At 40.4% G+C, this 19,990-nt stretch overlaps 3 protein-coding genes across 6 annotated transcripts in view; 2 read left to right on the top strand and 1 right to left on the bottom strand.

The window, feature by feature from the left end:
- The window catches only part of mkxa (mohawk homeobox a), a 1,121,182-nt gene that overhangs the window by 1,097,040 nt on the left and 4,152 nt on the right, over positions 1-19,990 (top strand). The window lies entirely within an intron of this gene.
- On the bottom strand, positions 733-4,822 carry idi1 (isopentenyl-diphosphate delta isomerase 1). The gene is made up of 7 exons (XM_008307673.3): positions 4,686-4,822; positions 3,804-3,964; positions 3,013-3,185; positions 2,790-2,882; positions 2,573-2,703; positions 2,370-2,474; positions 733-2,020 (listed from the first exon to the last, which is right to left on the bottom strand). Exons 2-7 carry the CDS (start codon positions 3,959-3,961, stop codon positions 1,808-1,810), a joined length of 873 nt encoding a protein of 290 aa, XP_008305895.1. The 5' UTR covers positions 3,962-3,964; positions 4,686-4,822; the 3' UTR covers positions 733-1,807.
- On the top strand, positions 4,204-19,911 carry wdr37 (WD repeat domain 37). 3 transcript variants are annotated; one of them, XM_008307675.3, is made up of 14 exons: positions 4,204-4,621; positions 5,822-6,072; positions 7,914-8,010; positions 8,167-8,262; positions 9,342-9,406; positions 11,927-12,065; positions 12,447-12,518; positions 12,694-12,738; positions 12,871-12,947; positions 13,180-13,414; positions 13,527-13,668; positions 17,954-18,088; positions 19,025-19,139; positions 19,489-19,911. In XM_008307675.3, exons 2-14 carry the CDS (start codon positions 5,923-5,925, stop codon positions 19,618-19,620), a joined length of 1,500 nt encoding a protein of 499 aa, XP_008305897.1. In that variant the 5' UTR covers positions 4,204-4,621; positions 5,822-5,922; the 3' UTR covers positions 19,621-19,911. The 3 variants fall into 3 exon arrangements, with proteins under 3 accessions (XP_008305897.1, XP_008305898.1, XP_008305899.1); XM_008307676.3 differs by lacking the exon at positions 4,204-4,621 and adding an exon at positions 4,929-5,143; XM_008307677.3 differs by lacking the exon at positions 4,204-4,621 and adding an exon at positions 4,929-5,222.

Below are 19,990 nucleotides of genomic sequence, written 5' to 3'. Positions count from 1 at the left end.
CCTCCTAATCACACTTTTTGTTTTTAACCCCACCCCGTTATGTATTTTCTACACTTAGTACAGTTGCAGTTATATATTTTAGTCCATTATTGGCTGCATTACATTGATGTTCAAGTGTCTGTTGGTGAGATAGAGTGCTCTACTACCATCTACTGTTAGCTTACGGCATGACATGATGTAACTAAAACTACTTTAATTAACGTAGTCTATATGTGTATTTTACCATTGTTTATCATTAAGTCAAACCTTTTAGACATAAATATTGTTCCACGCCCGTTTTATAACCTTTTTTTAAGAAGTATTGTTTTCTGTCTGTTGTACTGTATTCACATTTGTGCTTGGAAAACAATGAACACAGATTATGGCACAATTTAGGTTATGTTCTAATTTTATTTTTGATATATATTATGTTTTACCAAGATATTCAGTTACTAAAAAAGTATCACAGTGTACATTTATGTGTAGGAAAAAAATTATTATGAAAATCTTCCCAAAAATAGTTCCTCTCTAATCTTAGTGAATCAATAATATCAAATATCAGGTTCATTGGATATTGGACTTGATCTCCTCCTAATACAAACCTTTTTTTTATCTTCAGCTCAATTCAAATGCGTTTTAAAGCTTCTGATTACATAAAGTGAAAGTCATTTACAAAAAGGAAGGTGAAAAAAACTGAGGATTTAAAATGAGAGTATCTTCTGCTTACAGTGACAGATATCAGGATGGAAGATCAACAGATCCACAAAGTCTTTATTTCTCTCATCCCACTTGTTCCAGCTTTCTGAAATGGCTACTCCAGCAGAAGCATCTGTACTTAGGCACTTTACAGGTGTGTATAAAAACAAGCTACTTTCTTTTCACGGATTTCAGATATTCAGCATCTTCAGACGAATCTGTGAATTTTTATTAGCATCCATTTACTAATGGTCTTCAAAAAGGCTGTACAAACATCATCTTTCAGGAAAGGACGTCATCTTTTACAAGACATAGTATTGGTTCTTCATCTGGTAAGCACTTCATTTGGCTGGCTTGTGCCCGACAGAACTTAGCTTTAGATCAATGAGCGGCTAGCTGTGTGTAGAAAGTAACTTAAACTCCATGTAAAAGGTAGGTGGCGTGGTTCATCTGTAAGGTGTGAAGTGTTTGGTAAATATAATGCATCTTATAATATAGTTCAAAACTTTCCAACACACTGATGTTGTTACACATGATTACTACAAATACTTTTGTCAGCCTGCAGCATTGCTTATTTTTGACCATTTTAGACATTTTTGCAGTAATGGGTATGAATGTGTATAAAATTTTAAAAAGTATCTTTTTGCAAAATCAAGATCTTTATCTTCTACTTTGATCAAAAGGGTCTGTCCTGTCAAAATGAGGGCAAGAAGAAGGCAGACTTACATTCTACTAAATAACAGAATTACATGCTAATGTTGTTGAAGCTCGGTTAGCTAACAGTGCAACGTCACAGCTGATGTCAGCAGGGAAATGACACAGTAAAAGAAAAAGTTGGTTCCACAAATTGATGTTGTAATGACCCAAGTTTTTTTGTGCTTACAAGTTTTCAGTGGTGTCTGTCAATAAGAAGAGGGGGAGTAGTGCAAGAAAAGTCAGAAAAGTATTCAAATGAAAGGGTTTGGACTAACTTGGCCTAAGTCACAATACATTATTATATAAGTGTTTTCCCCCCACACAGTTGAGGAGCACAACAGCCTACTGGTACCAAAGTCAAGATACTGTTATGAGAAGAAAACCGATCCTTGTGCGACACTCTCTCGGTGGTACGTGGAGTGCCGGTTGATTGCTTTCACATGCGGTGGATGTTGTCATGATCCATAAACTGTTTAAGGTTCTGCAGGTTGTCCCACCACTGGAAGAGGAAGGTCTCTGCGATGAGGCTGAACCAGGGTGTGATCTCCAGCTCCTTGCGCTTGGCCTTTTCCAACATCTCATTTAACTCCTCTTTGCTCACGTAGCAGTGACTTTTGATCTCATTGGGGTCTGGACTCAAGTCCACGTCCTTTTGGAAGAGGGACAGATCAAAAAGACAAATGTCAAAAAGCGTAGAAGTGATAGGTGTAGTTAAATACACACTAAAAGATTGACTTAATTGGTCAGGAAACTATTATTTATTTACTGCAGATATTATTTACCACTAGGTGGCAGAAGATGCAATGGAAAACATAAATGAGAGATGTTGAGCTTTTTACAACACTTGGGCGTTCAACTACACAAGTAAGTACATTGAAATTGGAAGACCATGGTACATACAAAAAAAAATATAGTACTATAGTACCCAACCTTTAGACAATGACATAAATAAAACCGAGAAAGGTATTGTATTTTTAGGCCTGAAGTCTCACTGCTACCTTTTGCATAAAGAGGATGTAGTCTATCTCATGTTCACCCCACACACCATCTGACTGAGCCTTGTAGTGGATTCTTGTAAGATATGTCATTTCTTCTGGTGTGACCTTAGGGAGAGAACAGAGGTCAAATGTTACCCTTGGCCTAAATATTACGAATATTTCTTCTATTAACAGACAATGCAGACACCTTCAGAGAACACTACCTGGTCCATGGGGATCCCCAGTTCAGCCTCGAGTCTCCTCTGAGCTGCTCTCCTCACGCCGAGTGCGTCCTTCTCCTCCAGCTCACTGTCAGTGTGTAATGGGTGACTGCAGCATGTGTTCGTGAAGCATCCTGCATGAACAAAAACACACCTACAGGTAAATGCACGGCAGGTTAGCGAGGGTCTATGAAGAAAGTGTTCTTTTTTTGACGCTCACCAGGAAAAGTGATTTTGGCGTCTGATCGTTGCTGCAACAGCAGCTTCTCTTCCCTGTTGAAAATGAAGACACTGAAGGCTCTGTGTAACATCCCTGAAAACAAAAACATAACCCATTACTAAAAATACACTATATAGTAAATAAGATCGAAGTAATTGGAATGAGTATTACGGTAATTCTAAACAAATCCGACCAACTGTGTGCAGATATGTGAATCACCAACCTTTGTCTATGTTGGAGTTGAGGTGACAGTTCTTCTTCGTATCTGCTCCGACTTTGTGGTCGTTCTCATCAATGAGGATGCACATTTCAGACAGTAGCTGCACCTGCTTCTCATCCAGGTGATCTGTAGTTACCTCAGGCATCTTGGCAGCACGGTGAAAGCCTTGCACCTTACTGAAGTAAAACCAGATGCTGTTCAGTTTTATAATACATTCTGTGCTTTGTTAAGGAACTGATGTGTTGGATTTGAAAAAAAAAAAACAAATGAACAAAAACGTTCATCGTTGTTTTAAGTCAGTTAAGAGTATCTCTACTCTAAAGTATCTTTAATCATCTATATGTGGTTTGTTTACGCCAGACGCTTACCCACGTGGACGATGTGCTGTGCTCTCATTGGTCAACAGCATTTCAGGAAACCCACGAGCACCATGAGTCTACACTACTGTTCAGACAGGGTATATTATTGTCTTCATAGAATTGATAGTAACCTGATATCGACATAATATAGCTAAACAGCTAAACCTGTTTTCTATATGCAGAATCAAATAGAATAAATACCGCAGTTTGAAGTTGTTGCAAAAGTAACAAAGAATGACACCAAATGTCACTTTTGATGTAATGTGAAAGTGTGTGTTTTTATCTTTTTACCCCAAGCACACAGACAAACTGCAGTAAGGTCAGCTATCAATAGCACAGTCCTGCAGCTTAACGTCAGCAGGCTTAAGCGCGGCTTTCCCTTCTCCAGCCTCATGTCAACAACCACAAATGATGTCAAAGAACGACCGACCTTACCTGGAAAATGTGCTATGACGGACGAGTATTACTGCGGGCCTGCGACGACTCCAAAGTGACAACACTCCAGCGACAACAGGTACGTTAGGTTTGAGCCAAGCGGCACCTTGTCGGCTGTTGTACACTCCCCGCAGCACCGCCCACACTGGCCGCACCATCGCCTGACGAAAAGTAAAACCAATCACACTGACTAAGACCGTGGATGTAGATAATACCAGGAGTGGAGTTTGTTTACTCTGGATTACCGAACCTCGCATTTAGGTCTCAAGCAGAAAGATGGCTCAAAAAATTAAACGTATATGTATTTGCACAACCTATTTTATTGACCAACACGTTATTTGAACACCTCTGAGTTTAATTTTTGGATAATATTATTTGTGCTCTTATAATAGCAAGAAAAAAAAGCCACATCCAAAATACAAGTGCGATAAAATATATTGACTCTTGAGTCTGTTAACCTTGCAAGGCGACAAAACACAAAACAGTAGTACTAATTTATTAAAAATACATACAATATTTAAGCCCCAACTCTTTTTACTACTAATAATATTGGTGATTTATGTGCATGATGCGATACCATCGGATAAAACATCTAGGGTATAAAGACACTATCAAAAGGTACTTAATTAAAAAATATAACAGGTAAATAAACTCTAAATACTTTACGCACTACGTCTATTAATCTCATCAACATGTCATTTTGACACAGTAGAAGGGTATTCCATGTTCCGCTCCGGGTTTTGATACGAACACGCTATCAGACCATAGCACTGTCTTCAACAGCACCACCCAAGCCTGGACATGTCAGCCGGACTTAAGTATGCACATTGTGCCACACGTACTGTACACATGTAAAACTCGATAACATTTTTTCTTACTCACAGCGAGTCTCTTCTTGTTCGTCTGAACAAAACGCGTATTTGATCGTTTATGGGCTTATTTACCGTGACATTTAACACCTCAACACTGTTGTCAGTCGACCTAGCCTTCAGTACTGTATGTGACGTAATAGCTTTCCATTGGTCACCTCAATGACAGCGTAGCAGTAGATTGGTTAAAAAAATCTTCACGTGACGAAGTATTAAAATATGTTGGCTTGTCTGAATATTGGATTAAATTTATAGGATTTGTGAAACTCAGGTCACGCATGGCAGCTCGCTATATCGATACATAGACAAATAATGATGTAGGACGTTCTTTCACACTTCACCTGCAGCTTATTAAAAACCGATACGACGATACTATTGCGGCTGCTAGCTGTGTTAGCATGGACCTAACGTTCACTGTTCTCACACAGCCTTGCTGGACCAGGGTGTAGTCAGTGGCGGTGACTAGCTGCGGTGAGTGTCGCCGCCGCTCCGTACAATAACGATGCCGGGTCGTGAGACATAGAAACAGGCGACAAACGTCTCTTATACAGTAAGGATATTTGAAAATAAAGTAACTAGAGGTTCTGAGTAAAGCGTACAGAGAATACATGTTTGTTAGGGCTTTTGTTATGTCTAGCTTGCGACTGTTACAGTATGTTCAATGTAAACGTACCTCCTTATTACATATTATTTTTAACATGGTAAAAATGTATTTTTACCCTTATGTGCGTTGCCACAAAAACGCCATCTCATTGTCTTGCAGTTACTACGCAAGAAGCCTGATTGAGAAAACTGATAAATTTAGATGCGAACGTCTGTTGACAAACGTAGGCAGGATGTTGTTGTGGATATTTAAGGTGCACTAGGCCTAGACACTCGTCGGTTATACATTCGGTTGTTTTGCATTCATCAATAACCCCCACTTTTGTTTGTACGTTAAAATTTGATTGTAGTATTTGGTGTTGAAGTAGTTTACATCGATATAACACTTATGGTGCGTGGACTCGTAATCACGTTTGTACAGTTGGGTGATTTGGTAGTGTTGCAGAAATGTAAATTAGATTGAAAATTTCCAGGCACTATCATACTGCATTGTTTTTTCTATTTAGATTGGGAATTTTGACCTCATCTTGTCATCTCTACCTGTAGGTAGGAAGGGACAAAACAGTAACCAAACCCACCATACAGCCAATCAGCAAGCTCAATCCAGGAGGAAGGCAGGAGGCAGGGCCTCTCAGCAGGTAGGAGGGATGCCTGTGGAGGGCGGAAGCAGCAGCGGCTCTGTAGCAGCTCGCCACCCCAAGCAGAAACGAAAGGCACACAGTTTGTCTATCCGGCGTACAAATAGCACAGAAGACAGACCCCTGGGTATACATAGAGGAGACATGCTGGAGGGACAGGTAAGAAGCAAGCATCTTCATTTCCTTACTATTTTTCTCTCTCTCTCACCTGTCTATCCAACACAACCTGCAGCTTGTAAATGTGTTATAGCAGAGGTTTGGGCAAGGATCAGCAAAGTTTTTAATGAACACGTGTCTTTGAAAAAGATAAACTTCGAGTCTATTTCTGCTGATAAGAACTACCTGTCATTCTTTTGTGTTTTGAAACTTTGTTTATTTGTCTTACCAATACAGTACTAGCCGGTTGAGCAGCTTTTTTTATCGTCAACATAGTGTTACAGCTTAGTTTTCACAAGCCAGACTGTGCAAGTGTTCTTAGAAAACTGAGATGGATTAAATCCAACGTTCCTTGTATTGAAACTAGGTAAAAAGCGTTATATGTTTTTTATCAGCTGGTCCTGTCATGTTAGTGATTTGCTGTCTTCAAACATAGGTTGAGCCAATATTGATTTTTTTTTTTTCCTTCCTGAAATGACTGTTAGCTTTTTGATATGCCAGCACTTCCTGCTGTAAAGAGCCTTGCAAATAAAAACTGTTTATGTTTGATCAGGATCTTTGTGGTTAACTTTAGGGAGTTGGCGGAGATGCCTCATTGACAGTCATGTCATAGATAAGAGACACGTCCATTGTTTTCTGGTGTCCGAAATCAAACAGATTGACAGAGTACAGAGCTTAGTTTATTTGTTTTTCACAGATATACACAATTTTTGCTTTTTTGTTTTGTCAGTATTGATTGGCCCGTTGAAGGCTTTTCCATTTTACTTTCTCTACCCAACAATGCCCTTGAAACCTCAGCCTGTTAGGCTGGAGCTTAGCTTGGCCGGTTGTCTCATCAACTTTTAATATGGCTTGCTTGTCCAGGTCTGATTAGTCTTTTCAACAGGCCTTTTGCTCTATTGCAACGCATGCTGGCTCTATATATGTACAGTACAGTAGTCGACCCCCTGAAGCACAACTTTCACATGCACAGACAGCTTTACAAACCCATATGCTGCACAAAGAATGCATTTTCTTCCCTGTTTTGAGTGCTGCCATTAAAAGCCATAGTACGCTGCAGGTTTTAAAGCTATAACTAAGCAGCTTTGAATGCATAAGAACTGCCCCTTGTTTCCTAATTGACCCATTTATTTGGGTTGCCTTTCACCCTACGAATGTGTTGACATGTGCTGCTGACAGAACGGTCAAGCGGTTAATGTCACTTTTGTTGGTTTAAAAAAAAAAAAATGCACCAAAAGAAAGAAGCGTCCTTTTTGAGTGTGTCGCTTCCTGTTCTTTCAGAGGGTTGTAGAAAAATAGAAGCAGCTCTCAAGGTGAGCTGTCAAATGCAGGTTTTCAGTCCATTGTGTTCACAGCAGCCTTCACATCTCTTTGCATGCTTGCCTGCCCTAGTTTGGTGTGCATCGATAGCAGGATACTTTTAGACGTTCGACATGGAGGTGAGTAGAAGTGTAGAGTGTGACCGGTTGAACTCAGTGTATAGTGTTTTAATTCTTGGTAGCTTGACGTTCTGTAGAACAAAATATAGCGGTGTATATGCTGTATCATGTATATACATACAGTATGGACCTTATGGCAGATTATCTACACAGGCTTGGTTAACCAGGAGATCGCTATAAATTTCTTTTTATTTGGATTTGTCTTGTTTGTTCTATTAGTCACTCAAACTTCCTTTAGCAGCACTTATTATATCCACTGTGAATACAGAGATGACTGTCTGTGCCTGGGGAAAATTTGTTTAAGAGGATATTTGAAAAAAATGTTATGGGTTCTTATCTACTAGATAACGCAGGTGTGCATGTTTTATATTTGAAGTCTAAAAAGTGTTATTTTCTCATTTGCAGGACTCCAAGCTGCCCCCTGCGTTGCGAAACAATCTCCTTGACCTCTTCAGCCAAATTGAACGCGAGTTTGAAAATCTCTACATTGAAAACATTGAACGTAAGCAACTTGTAGAGAGAACTGGCTTTTTTTTTTTCTTTTTTTTTTTTTTTACCTGACCGTACTGACCTTACAGTGTTGATTGACTAACCAGATGGTTTCAGTGCACAGGCATTGTTTACTTACTGATGCCCTGTCACTGTGCTAACATTACAGTACGCCGGGAAATCGACTCCTTGAATGAGCGACTGACCGGAGATGGACAGACTATCGAGGGAGGAGACCCCACCAAGGGAGCCTTGAAAACAAAAGGTCCAGTATTCTAAGTATTACAAATGCATTGAGCTGTTTATGCAGGTATTCAAAGGTCATTGCTAGTTAAATACCCATCTACAGGAAGCAACATTAGCACACATTAAAATAGTACAAGAGCTATTTAAGTCATTAAGAATTTACATCAGGTTAACAAAGTCGCACTAGTCATAGATTCAGTCGCCTCAACATAAAAAAAAAAAGAACACAACATGTAAACACAATAATTAGGCCACAAATGAGACTACTGAGGTCAATACCACAGAGAGCAGCTCTCAGACTGAGACACATGTATATTTTAACTCGTCTCTCTTTTCACTCAAGTGGTGTTCCACTGTAACTACAGTTTATATAAATAATGAATGCACTTACTCTCACAGGTACACAGTATCAGTGCAGCCGCTTTTGCCCAGTTGAAATGCAAAGTGGGTTAGTGTAGCCGCAGTGGACTCCGCTTTTGCCCAGTTGAAATGCAAAGTAGGTTAGGTTAGGTTTCTACTGCACATACAGTGGGGCAAAAAAGCATTTAGTCAGCCAGCAATTGTGCAAGTTCTCCCACTTAATCAGACGAGAGAGGCCTGTCATTTTCATCATAGGTAAAAATTGTTTAAATAATCTATGTAATTGTGTCATAAAATAATAACTTCCATCACTTTCCTGTCACTACATGACATATGCAGATAATTTTGGCAACACATTTGCACATCAGATGTTCAGATCCCTGAACATCTGGGTATAAATCACAAAACTTCCTTTATTTGTAAAATAAACCACTATGTATACTGTACAGTATAACTTTGCAGAGAATAAATACTGTAAGTTGCAAATACACAAAAAGATTGGTGCATAAAATCTGGAAATCAGTGTCATGGAAATTCTACCAACATCTTTCAGATGAAGTGTATTAAGCTTCCTTGACCAGGAACAATCAACATTCATTCATAAAGTCAATTTATAGGCATTTTATTTGGTGTCACATTTGTAGCCACATTTTCAGAAATTTGCCTTAGCCTCACAGACTGTACTGGAGCAGCAAAAGTAGTTGGTCACCCATTGGCTTTTGTGTCTCTGTCATGCAGCTAGCCACAGCACAAGTCAACTGTCACAGAAGCTGAAGACAACATATAAAGCCTCTACCAGCAAGGTGCGTAGCCTCGCCTCTGTTAACTTGTGTTACTGCCTAACATTTTAATCTGTGTTGTTGCCTAAGCCATTGGGAGTTGTCCAGTCGAAGGAAGGTAACAGAACACTACCATCATTTATGGCAGTGGTTCCCAAATCTTTCCTGGAGCAAACATTGTAGATAATGTCCCCTACACCCCACTGAACTTTATTTAAAAAGCCGTAATTCCTAAAAAATGATATTTCCACTGAAATTAAATTAAAAAAAAATATATATATAAATATAAAATTGCAAATCAGTTAATTTTCCCACCTTGGCAAAATAAATATTAAATTAATTTGTCCTGCCTTTACTGCAATAATTCCACACCCCCAAGTGAGGCCCACCCCCCGTACTTTGGGAACCACTCATTTATTCTTTGCGAAAATGTTGTTTTTGTAAATGCACACGTGTTGATTAACAACATTCTACCCGAATAAAAATTTTGATTTTTGTTTTTCCATGCATTGTGACATTATTTCTTTTTTTTTTTTTAAACCTGATGTAGAGCTTGTACACTTTCCATGGCAAAATAAGTGGACCTTTCTGTGTGGCCACACGGGAATTGTGGGGCGGAGATTCGTGGGTAACTTCCTGAATGCTGAGTTTGTTTTTACTAAGCATTGCGGGACAGCAGCTGTGGTCTCTTGTTAACTGAAGTCTGACCTTGACCTCTCATCTCTTCTCTGCTCTGCATTGTCCCAGAGGTGTTATTCTAAACGGCTGCATTTGATTTTATTTCAATCTAGATCATTTTTAGCCTTTTTTTAAATTCGGAGTACGTAACGACCTTGCTTTGTCAAAGTCCTTATTTTTCCAGTAGTATTCCAAAGGTTTGAATTGTCCCAAATTTTCACACAGTGGTCCATAAAATTCAATATCTGTTATATTTTTTTGGAAACCGTCAAATCATCTTTTACGCAGTTTCTGATGAATTGTACAGTTCACATCTGTCCCCTGCAACCATAAAACTAAGTATTTAAACTACAAAACAAATTAGGTTGATATTTATTAAATTAAGGGGTGTTATTTATGCTAAGTACTATTTTAATTAATATTTAAATTTCTTATTTTGATCGTTTGTTTACTGTCTACTGTGTTTTTGCATCATTAAATATAACACCACCACATAAACAGCAATTGACTTTGTTACATGGTCTAAACTAAGGTAATATATGTCATCCAACCTTTACACAAAGCTAAGGTATTAGCCTGCTGCTATTGATAGTCCAGTGTTATCCTGAATATAACCTGCGATCAACACTGGAAACACAAAATTAGTGCCAAACTATGAACACCTCTCACATCCTATTTACTGTATGTAAATGCAGCTGATTTGAGCTTATAGATAGAGTACCCTTTTTAAGGAAAGTATAGTAACAGAGGAAACATGAGATCAAGACAGTACCTCATAGTTTAACCTTCTGACAGAACCAGTTGCTTCATCATTCGGGGCTAACCCCTCGGCTGGCTGAGAATCGCACCAAAAACCTAATTTTGCCTAAGGGTGAAGGGGCCGATGACTAACTGTATTCTCACTTTCCTGCTGGATACACGCGTGCTTTCACTGTCAGTGAACAGACTCAATTGTATTGGACTTTACCTTGAGTGTAAGCACAGCAGACAGAATGTGAGGGTGCACGTTAACACCGTGTGTGACACGTGGAACCAGATGCTTCTCTGCTGCATTTAATGACCCCTAGTGATCCGAGCTCATCTCTGTGGTCAGCCGCTCACGGTAGCATGTACAGCAGCAGCAGCCATTGCTCTCTGACAAGCAATAGTACAGTCCCACCCTCTGGTGTCTGCGTGTGAGCCGTGTGCCAAACTCACAATTAAATCGACCTGTTCTGCCTCAGTCATGAGTGCACAGTGCTGGTGCATTCACTGGCATTAACCTTGTCCTGCCCTTAACACTGCCCGTGACACAGTTTGGTGACATGTGAAGCTTTGCAACAGTTGGAGAGTCTGATGCTCTGGTTTTTTGACAGTACTCATGTCTAGCATGGAACTGCACTGACCTCTTTTCTGTACGCCTGAGTCACGAAGTAGGTCAAACTACATGTTGATCCCTGTAATCTACCATTTTTAACATTTGAAGTGTGACATGCAAATGATAGGGTTGAGATAGATTTATAAGCTCCTGCGCTTCAACTTGGTAGTTTATAATGTAATATACTCTTAAATATTTATTTTAAATGACTTACATCCTTAAGGTCACCTGTAACATGCTTAAAATAAGTCTCCTTTGCCTTGCATTTACTGACTTTACCGGTGAATAAGTCTCCTTTGCCTTGCATTTACTTTACTTTGCAGGTCTAGTGCTGGTGCACCAAACTGTATCCCGATGTTAATGGGTTTGTCAGAGAGCAACAGTAACCTAAAGCATCGTGTGTGACAGCTGAAATGTAACCCATAATCATATTCCCGTGATCGATACTTACAGTTTTCTCCCCTTGTCCTTGTCTCCGTCACCCTCCATCCATTTTCTCACCCGTACAGATCGTGTCCAGTTTCAAGGCCACCACAGGTTCCCGGGCCTTGTGCCAGCTGCTAAAGGAATATGTGGGTCACAGGGACGGGATCTGGGACCTCAGCGTCACTAGAACACAACCAGTGGTCCTGGGTACTGCCTCTGCAGGTACTTCAAGACACTACCCTGACCTCTTTGACATGTATGGCCTTTTGTTGTAGCAGCAACCATGCCTTATTGTAGTTATAAAAGGAATACTTTCAAGTCAATACTAAAGGTAGTAGTGGTTTTGCTTGTGCTTGTATTAGAAATTAATTCTAAAAAAAAACAAAAAAACATTTACATGTCAGTGAAATTTCCCCACCCTTGATTTGACCTGTCCCCCTGTAATAACCACGTGCCCCCTCAGGGTGCCTGCCCCCCTCTTTGGGAACCGCATTATATCTTGAACTAGGAACGTAAACAAAACAGTATTCTGTCTTCACCTCAGGAGTTGATTACTGTCGAGGTGTCAGTGGACTAACCCTGTCCTTCCTGCTGTCCTCACAGACCACTCAGCTCTGCTGTGGAGCATCGAGACCGGGAAGTGTCTGCTGAGGTATGCTGGTCACGCTGGATCAGGTAAACGGGAATTTCATTGATACAATAAAAGCAGCAGGCCACTTGCCGTGCAGCCGGTGTGCTTATCCAACATATGTTGCAGGATTCTGTTAGCGATAACAAGGTGTCTGTCTGTCAACATTTGCTCACACAACAATGATGAATAACAGGTTTCCGTGTCATGGTTTGTCCACAGTCAATTCCATCAAGTTCCACCCCACGGAGCAGATGGCCCTCACAGGTTTGTGTGTGAACCTTCTGTGACCTTGTTCTCAAACCTTTGACCTTCTTTGTCTCTTTTTTTTACATCATAATTTTTTGTTTCGATGTAAATGTGCTACAAGTTAATTGGATCTTACTTGTCGTCACACAGCCTCCGGGGACCAGACGGCTCACATCTGGCGCTACATGGTGCAGCTCCCTGCCCCACAGCCACCACCAGATGTCAGTGTAAGTGCTTGTGAAAAACTCTCTGATAGGGTTCTCTCCTGGATTATCACTAGATTTCTTAATTTCTCCTAAACTGAAGAAATGAGGGGAACGTAAATATGCAAATAGCCGCTTTAATAGAAGAATGTTTAATCACTTTGTTCATAAAAGTCACCGACTCATATCCGAGTTGTCAATGTATATTAAACACAATTAACATCTATAGACATGTTTCTGTTCTTTTACTCCTCAGGCTCCGTGCGATGACGACCAGGACTCTTCAGACAGAGAGGAAGGAGAGGTGGACGGCGAGGGTCCATGCGAGGTTCCCACCGTCCGGGTCGCTACAGCCACATTGAAGAGCCACCAGGGTGTAGTGATTGCAGCTGATTGGTTGGTGGGAGGTCGGCAGGTGGTGACGGCCTCCTGGGATCGTGCTGCCAACTTGTATGAGGTGGAGACTTCAGAGCTGGTTCACACGCTCACAGGTTGGTTAAAAAAAACAAACAAAACAGTTCCTTTCAGTTTGGTGTTTACTTGTGGAAATAGTCTTTTCTGACGAAGAGTGAAGCAGTGATTTTTGTCTGTAAATGTTTTCAGGCCATGACCAGGAGCTGACCCACTGCTGCACTCACCCCACTCAGCGTTTAGTGGTCACATCATCCAGAGACACCACCTTCAGACTGTGGGACTTCAGAGACCCGTCCATTCACTCCGTCAACGTCTTCCAGGGACACACGGAGTGAGTATGACGCGCCATATTCGATCATATACATGCTGCAGTTCTCCTTCTGTCCACAGTGTGGAGCTGTAGCATTACTTTGTTGTGTGAAGAAGTGTTTTTTGTTTCCCCCCCCACTGACAGTACCACATTAATTTACAGACCCTGCTCCTCTAAGCCAAATCCTCCAGCCTCTCATTCATTACTGAGCACTCCTCCTTCCTTGGAAGCCCCCCCTCCCATATTTCCCTGTCCCTCTCCTCCCCCTACACCATTTATCTCTTCTTTCAGTGTTAATCCCCCACTCTGTGTAATTCAGCACTTTGCCTCATGTAAAAACTCAATTGCAGACACTCATTTCAAACTGACGACTGTCAGGCCTGTGTGTCTGTGTGTGTGTCTTCAGTGGAGACACATTTCTGTGTGTGTACTGACGGGCTGGCAGCCTTCCATTTCAAGTTGGGGGATTATGTAGAGCTTATTACACGCGACCCCAACATGTATAATTCCTGCAGATCCCACTTTAATTATCTCCCATAGACAATTGCTGTAATGAGATTACTCACCAGCGTTTCACGGAGCGCCTTTCTCTCCCCCTTCCACCATTTTTTAATTCCTTCCCAAATGGCCACCAATGTCCTGGAAAACCACTTTCGGCGTATGCCGAGTTTTACACATCGCGAGACGCAGAGCCCGAGTGAAACAGTCTTATCAGTTTGAATCCATATATTTTCCATCCGTCGCGCATCTCTTACACTTTTTTTTTTTTTTTTTTAACGAGGTGTCAGGAGAAGCTGCGTGTAGACACTTAGCGGTTGCTTGCCCAGCTCGGGTAGAGATGTGTATTGTAGCTAAAGGTGTGAAGATGGAGATAGAGCCGGTTTTTAAATGTCTATTAAAACACATAATATGGTGTGAAAGTGTAGTTTTACACCGAAGATAAATTAAATGAGAAAATAAAAAAAATAAAGTGTAGTTTTACACCGAAGATAAATGAAATGAGAAAATAAAAAAAAAAACTTCCCTCCTTCGTCTCCCAATGTCTCACGGTGTCAGGCGATATCCGTGAGCTTTATGTTATTTCAATTGAATCCAAATACTAAATTAAAAGCATCGATATCCGTGAGCTTTATGTTATTTCAGTAAAATCCAATTACTAAATTATAAACAAAAACAATGTATATACATATATAATATATATATAAAACATACATCATCACATAAATAACAAATATAGAGAAGTAATAAAAAGTTTACCTGCAGAACGACCTGAGACACAATCTAAAATCTTACATTTGAATAGACTAGGCAATTAAAATGCACTTTTTTTCCCCCATTTGATTTATTTATTGTTCCAGACTCTTTTTCGCTTGGTGTAGCGATCCGTTAGAAACAGAAATAACAGCTAAGAGGAGAAAGTGAACTGTTTAAAGGTGGAACCACGCCCTCGAATCCAGAATAGACGCTCCAATGTCCTATTATTTCCACTGTCTTCACTCGCAATTACCCCGTAAACTCCCTGACAGCGAACACACAGCCGCTAAAACTGCACCAGGCACCTCCTGTTAAAACCCCGGCCTCCGTCACTTTCGGCCCGCCCTAATTGCAGAGCAACGACAAGCGCATTCTGAGTTAACAACACAGCCCAGAACAAACACGCCGAGACGCCAGACCTGCTCTTCACACGAGGCTGTGGCGTCATGTTTGTCTGTTATGTAAGCAGCAGCAGCTAACAAAGAGAGATGGTGAGATCCAGGTTTGTCCAAATGCATTATGTGCTTTGCTGCATCGTCTTTTCGACATAGTCTTGTTTGCATCAAGATGCAAATGTTCGGAGACCCTGTCCCTCCTCAGTGCCTCATTTCCCTGATGTACTTCAAATCAAAGCACGGCGGAAGAGAGTCTTCCCTCATTACGTCCCCCGTTTTTTTTTTTTTTTTTTTTTTCCAGCTCCTTAAGTCTTCAGTCTTGACCTTGGTTATCACAGTCGCTGCAGAAACGCCATTAAGTAACACAGCTCGCCGTCCTCCTCACCACCCTCTTTAAAAAGCCTTTAACCTTAATCAACCTTTTAATCAATTACCTTGTCTGATTAAACCCTACACACACCTCCCACCGCACACACCTCCTGTCTCTCTCACTCTCCGCCTCCTTCTGAACACCCCTAATTTCCAGGTGGGTGGTGCGACGCAGCGCTAGAAGGTGCCTATAACAATAAAGCAGTTTTCTCTCCAAGCCCCGGCTTCCCTAATAGGTAAAAGTTTCGTACTTCAATTAGCCTCTAATATCATGTCAGTTTGAATTAAATGCGAAGACAGTTCTGGCAGGAAATACTGGCTACAGAAAGCCCGACAGTACAGGGAGTGAAGATGAGAAGAGCCTCAGAGGAGCAACTGGCATACAGTCGTTCACTGACTGATGTTAACTGACTCGCGCAGCTTCCCTCCAGGGACAAATCATGTCAAGCACACCGAGCCGCGGCAGAAAACGTGTTAGAGGAGGAGGAAAAAAAAGAAAAGAAAAGAAAAGAAAAACGCTCACACAGAGAGCCGCAGACACTACAGAATCCAGACGCGCATCTGTTTATTATGTAAATCTGCAAATGGCTTCTTGCATTAGCACGTTCCATTAACGTGCAATCATACATCCTTGGCGTTCCCTTGTGCTTTTTTTTCCCCCTTCCGAATACCGCTAAAAATGAAAATTAGTTATTATTGTTACAATGACAATAAAGGCTATATATATGTACATATATATGTACATATATATGTACATATATATGTACATACATAATTATTCAGTAAACATTGTATATATAATATATGTACATATGTGTACATAACATATATATATATACATGTACAGTATATATATATGTATTATGTATGTATGTATGTATGTATAGTGGGGCAAAAACGTATTTAGTCAGCCAAGAACCCAGAAAAATCACATATTTACCAATTAATTCATAAAAAATCCTACAATGTGATTTTTTTTTCTGTCTCTCATCGTTGAACTGTACCTATGAAGAAAATGACAGGCCTCTCTCATCTTTTTAAGTGGGAGAACTTGCACAATTGGTGGCTAACTAAATACTTTTTTGCCCCACTGTGTGTCTTTGTATATATATATATATATATAGTACATATAAATATATATAGTCAGTGCTCTTGTGCTGAGCAGAGCACATCTGTGTGACTTCAAAAGCTGCGAAACATTTTTTGGACTGTGTGATTCATTATCAAAAAAAAAAAATGCATCAATAAAAGAAGAGAGATTTAATACGAACAATAATGGCAGTACGATAACTGTCAGTAAATACGACTTCCAAAACATGAGCTCATCCGCCGGTAATAATAATAATGTATTTGCCCCTGACTTAATTGCATTGTTTTGCCTCATTGTACCAGTATACAAGTTGCAGAGTTGTTAAATGACTCAGCAAATCAAAGAGCTAATGGGAAAAGGGAAATGGGAATGTAGATTGGGAAGAAAAAAAAAAGAGAGGAAATTTTCTTTGTTGATGCTTGAGTGAAATCTGTATTATCATCAGTTCATTTTTTTCTTTATTATGTTGACTTGAATTTAAACACGTATAATTAGATAATGTAGAACACACCGTTTACTGTGGACTGAAAACAGAATTGACTGTTATTTAGTGATTGTAAAGGTGATGTTAATGATATTTTTTTATTAACAGTTAGGAGCATCATAATCTTATATATTGTATTTCTAATTTCTAATATATGTTATATTGAATTACTAACAAATATTATATATTGTATTTCTAATTTCTAATTTTTAATATATATGTTATATTGAATTACTAACACATTTTAAATCTGTATTGTATTCTTTAAATCTTCACATTTTCTGTGAAAAAATGTATGTCATATTTTTTCATATATTTAGTGACTATTCCTTTTTTTTGGACTATTTTGTTTAATTTTAACATTAAAAACTGAGAAGTCAGATGGGAGCACTCGCGTGGACACCAGGCGTGCATGTGTGTGTATAAACTGATTTTTTTTTTTTTGTTTTCACATTGTGTAGCGGTGCGAACATTATCAAGGCATTACTGAACATCTAGCTGTGAGAATGTTCTCGCAGCTAAACAGCAGCGTGACAGGAAGTGTTACCTCTGCGGCGTTATAAAAACACAGAGGCAGATGCTTTAAACGGGAGAGATGAAAAAAATAAAAAAGTTCGCCCCGTTTAGTTTTTAAACAGTTCCACCAGAACTCAAGACAAATGTCCCACAACTGTCCCTGATTGTTGTTGTCTTTTCGTCCCTGTTTGTCTGCAGCACCGTGACATCCGCGGTGTTCACGGTAGGAGACAACGTGGTGTCAGGGAGTGACGACCGCACGGTCAAGGTGTGGGATCTGAAAAACATGAGGTCTCCCATAGCGACCATCCGCACGGACTCAGCTGTGAACAGGTGGGTGAGGTGACGCTGGCTCGTCTTGTAGTTCCATGTAGGATTTGTTGTTCTGGTGCCAGCAGCTGTTGTGACGATGCATGTTCGGCCCAGGAGCACAAACACAACTGTGACAAGAGATGAGTTTTAATAAGATACAGCTTCTTCGCGGAAAGATTGTCTGGATAAGTGTTTGACAAGTTTGAAATTCTTTTTAAAATGTATTTAATTTGAGAATTTGCGTGCAAAGGTATCTGTCCTGATACCTTAAAATTCTAGCCCTCTGACAAATATATGAGCCTTAATTTATAAAGTTTTGTTAGTGTACCAACAGTTGAAAGCAATGTTGGAAATGTTGCTTTTAAAAAGTAATAAGTTACTTCAAGTTACTAACTGAATTACAGTGTTCCCGTCTCTATATTGCTGGTCTTCTGTCACTCCCTCAGTACATCGCAGAATTTATATTCCAATCCCACGGGAGTTTCGCTATATCGCTGTATTTTATGCTAAATCATTTTTTTTGAAATTTCCAATATTTTCATTAATTTCGTGAAACATTTTCTAACCTAAAAAAAAAACTCAGTAAAAATATAGCAAAAAATAAACTAACAGACATCGCTGGTAGCTTTGTTTACCTAGAGATTGAACGCAGCATTGAGTGTGCTCTTCTGTTCCTCGTGCTGATTGGCTCATGCATTCAAACAAAAGCATTGCCTTAAAATGCATAGTAATGACCTTTTTTATAGTTAAAATTCCACAACAGCAACCATTTCTAACAGTAATATATTATCCTAACAATATTCTGAAAAGGGTTTGGTGGAATTAGCTGTTGATTCGTGTGGGGAGAGATTGTTAACTGATGGTGAAGTAAAACACTTTAACATTTTCTGCTCCGGTCACCGAGGCAACAGAGAAATAATGGGATCTAACTGATGGAAAATCGATCTGTCATTTTAGGATCAGCGTCTCTGCTAACCAGAGGATCATCGCTCTGCCACATGACAATCGACAGGTCCGACTGTTCGACATGAGCGGAGTGAGGTTGGCCCGACTGCCGCGCAGCAACAGAATGGTAAGTCACTCGTCCAGTTGTCCTCGATGTGACTGTTTTTGGCTCTTATTGCACTTTAGCGAGATGTCTGTCGAGGCATAATTTAAAAAAAAAAAGAATGATGGCATGAAGTTTTTGTTAAGCTCTTTTTTTATGACGAAAAAAAAGTCACGTCACGATGGCGGTATTTAAGTTAGATAAGCAGTGATAGCGGTAGATTGGAGTAGATGCTGGCTCAGCAGCGCCCCGCTCACCTGCTGGCTGGTGAGTAATAAGACAGCTGCTGTCACAGTTGGAAGTTAAAAGGTTTGCAACCCCTGGACTGTCTGATTAGCAGCAATAACACCGACACGTCTGTGTGCTCACGCAGGGTCACAGGCGCATGGTGTGTTGCACAGCGTGGAACGAGGAGAACCAGTCGTGCAACCTGTTCACCTGCGGCTTTGACCGACAGGCCATCGGCTGGAACATCAACATCCCTGCGCTGCTGCAGGAGAAGTGAAGTCCCCGAGTCACGCTCTCTCTCACACACACACACACACACGCACTCGCATATACACACACACACACACTGATGAGTATCTCCCCACCTGTATATACAGTATACCACCAATACACACTGTAATCTGTGGACCTGGTTCACGCTCGTATGGCTAAAGTGTTTACCCTGTATAATGTGTTTGCTGTGACGGCTTTTACGGCTTCTCAGCAACGTGCGCTGTTGTACACTGTTTGTCACAGCCGGTACGGTTGTTCTATTTCGGAAGGCCGCGGCCTTCAGCTTTGCCGGCACGTTGACGACAACCGTAACAGTCAGAGCGTTCGACCCTAGGCCGTCGCCGCCGAGTTCAAGTTTGACTCCGCCCGAAGTC

This window comes from Cynoglossus semilaevis, chromosome 3 (genome assembly GCF_000523025.1).
Source record: "Cynoglossus semilaevis isolate Cse_v1.0 chromosome 3, Cse_v1.0, whole genome shotgun sequence".
In the NCBI taxonomy this organism is placed as follows: domain Eukaryota; kingdom Metazoa; phylum Chordata; class Actinopteri; order Pleuronectiformes; family Cynoglossidae; genus Cynoglossus; species Cynoglossus semilaevis.
This window is presented reverse-complemented; position numbering and strand designations above follow the sequence as displayed.

Excerpts from the sequence above, each read along its gene's own strand:
- idi1 (XM_008307673.3), bottom strand. The coding sequence starts at position 3,961 with ATGGTGCGGCCAGTGTGGGCGGTGCTGCGGGGAGTGTACAACAGCCGA. Across the intron at positions 3,186-3,803 it reads CGTCATAGCACATTTTCCAG|TAAGGTGCAAGGCTTTCACC; the intron begins GTAAGGTCGGTC and ends GTTTTACTTCAG. Across the intron at positions 2,883-3,012 it reads CAACTCCAACATAGACAAAG|GGATGTTACACAGAGCCTTC; the intron begins GTTGGTGATTCA and ends TTTTGTTTTCAG.
- wdr37 (XM_008307675.3), top strand. The coding sequence starts at position 5,923 with ATGCCTGTGGAGGGCGGAAGCAGCAGCGGCTCTGTAGCAGCTCGCCAC. Across the intron at positions 6,073-7,913 it reads GAGACATGCTGGAGGGACAG|GACTCCAAGCTGCCCCCTGC; the intron begins GTAAGAAGCAAG and ends TCTCATTTGCAG. Across the intron at positions 9,407-11,926 it reads ATAAAGCCTCTACCAGCAAG|ATCGTGTCCAGTTTCAAGGC; the intron begins GTGCGTAGCCTC and ends TCACCCGTACAG.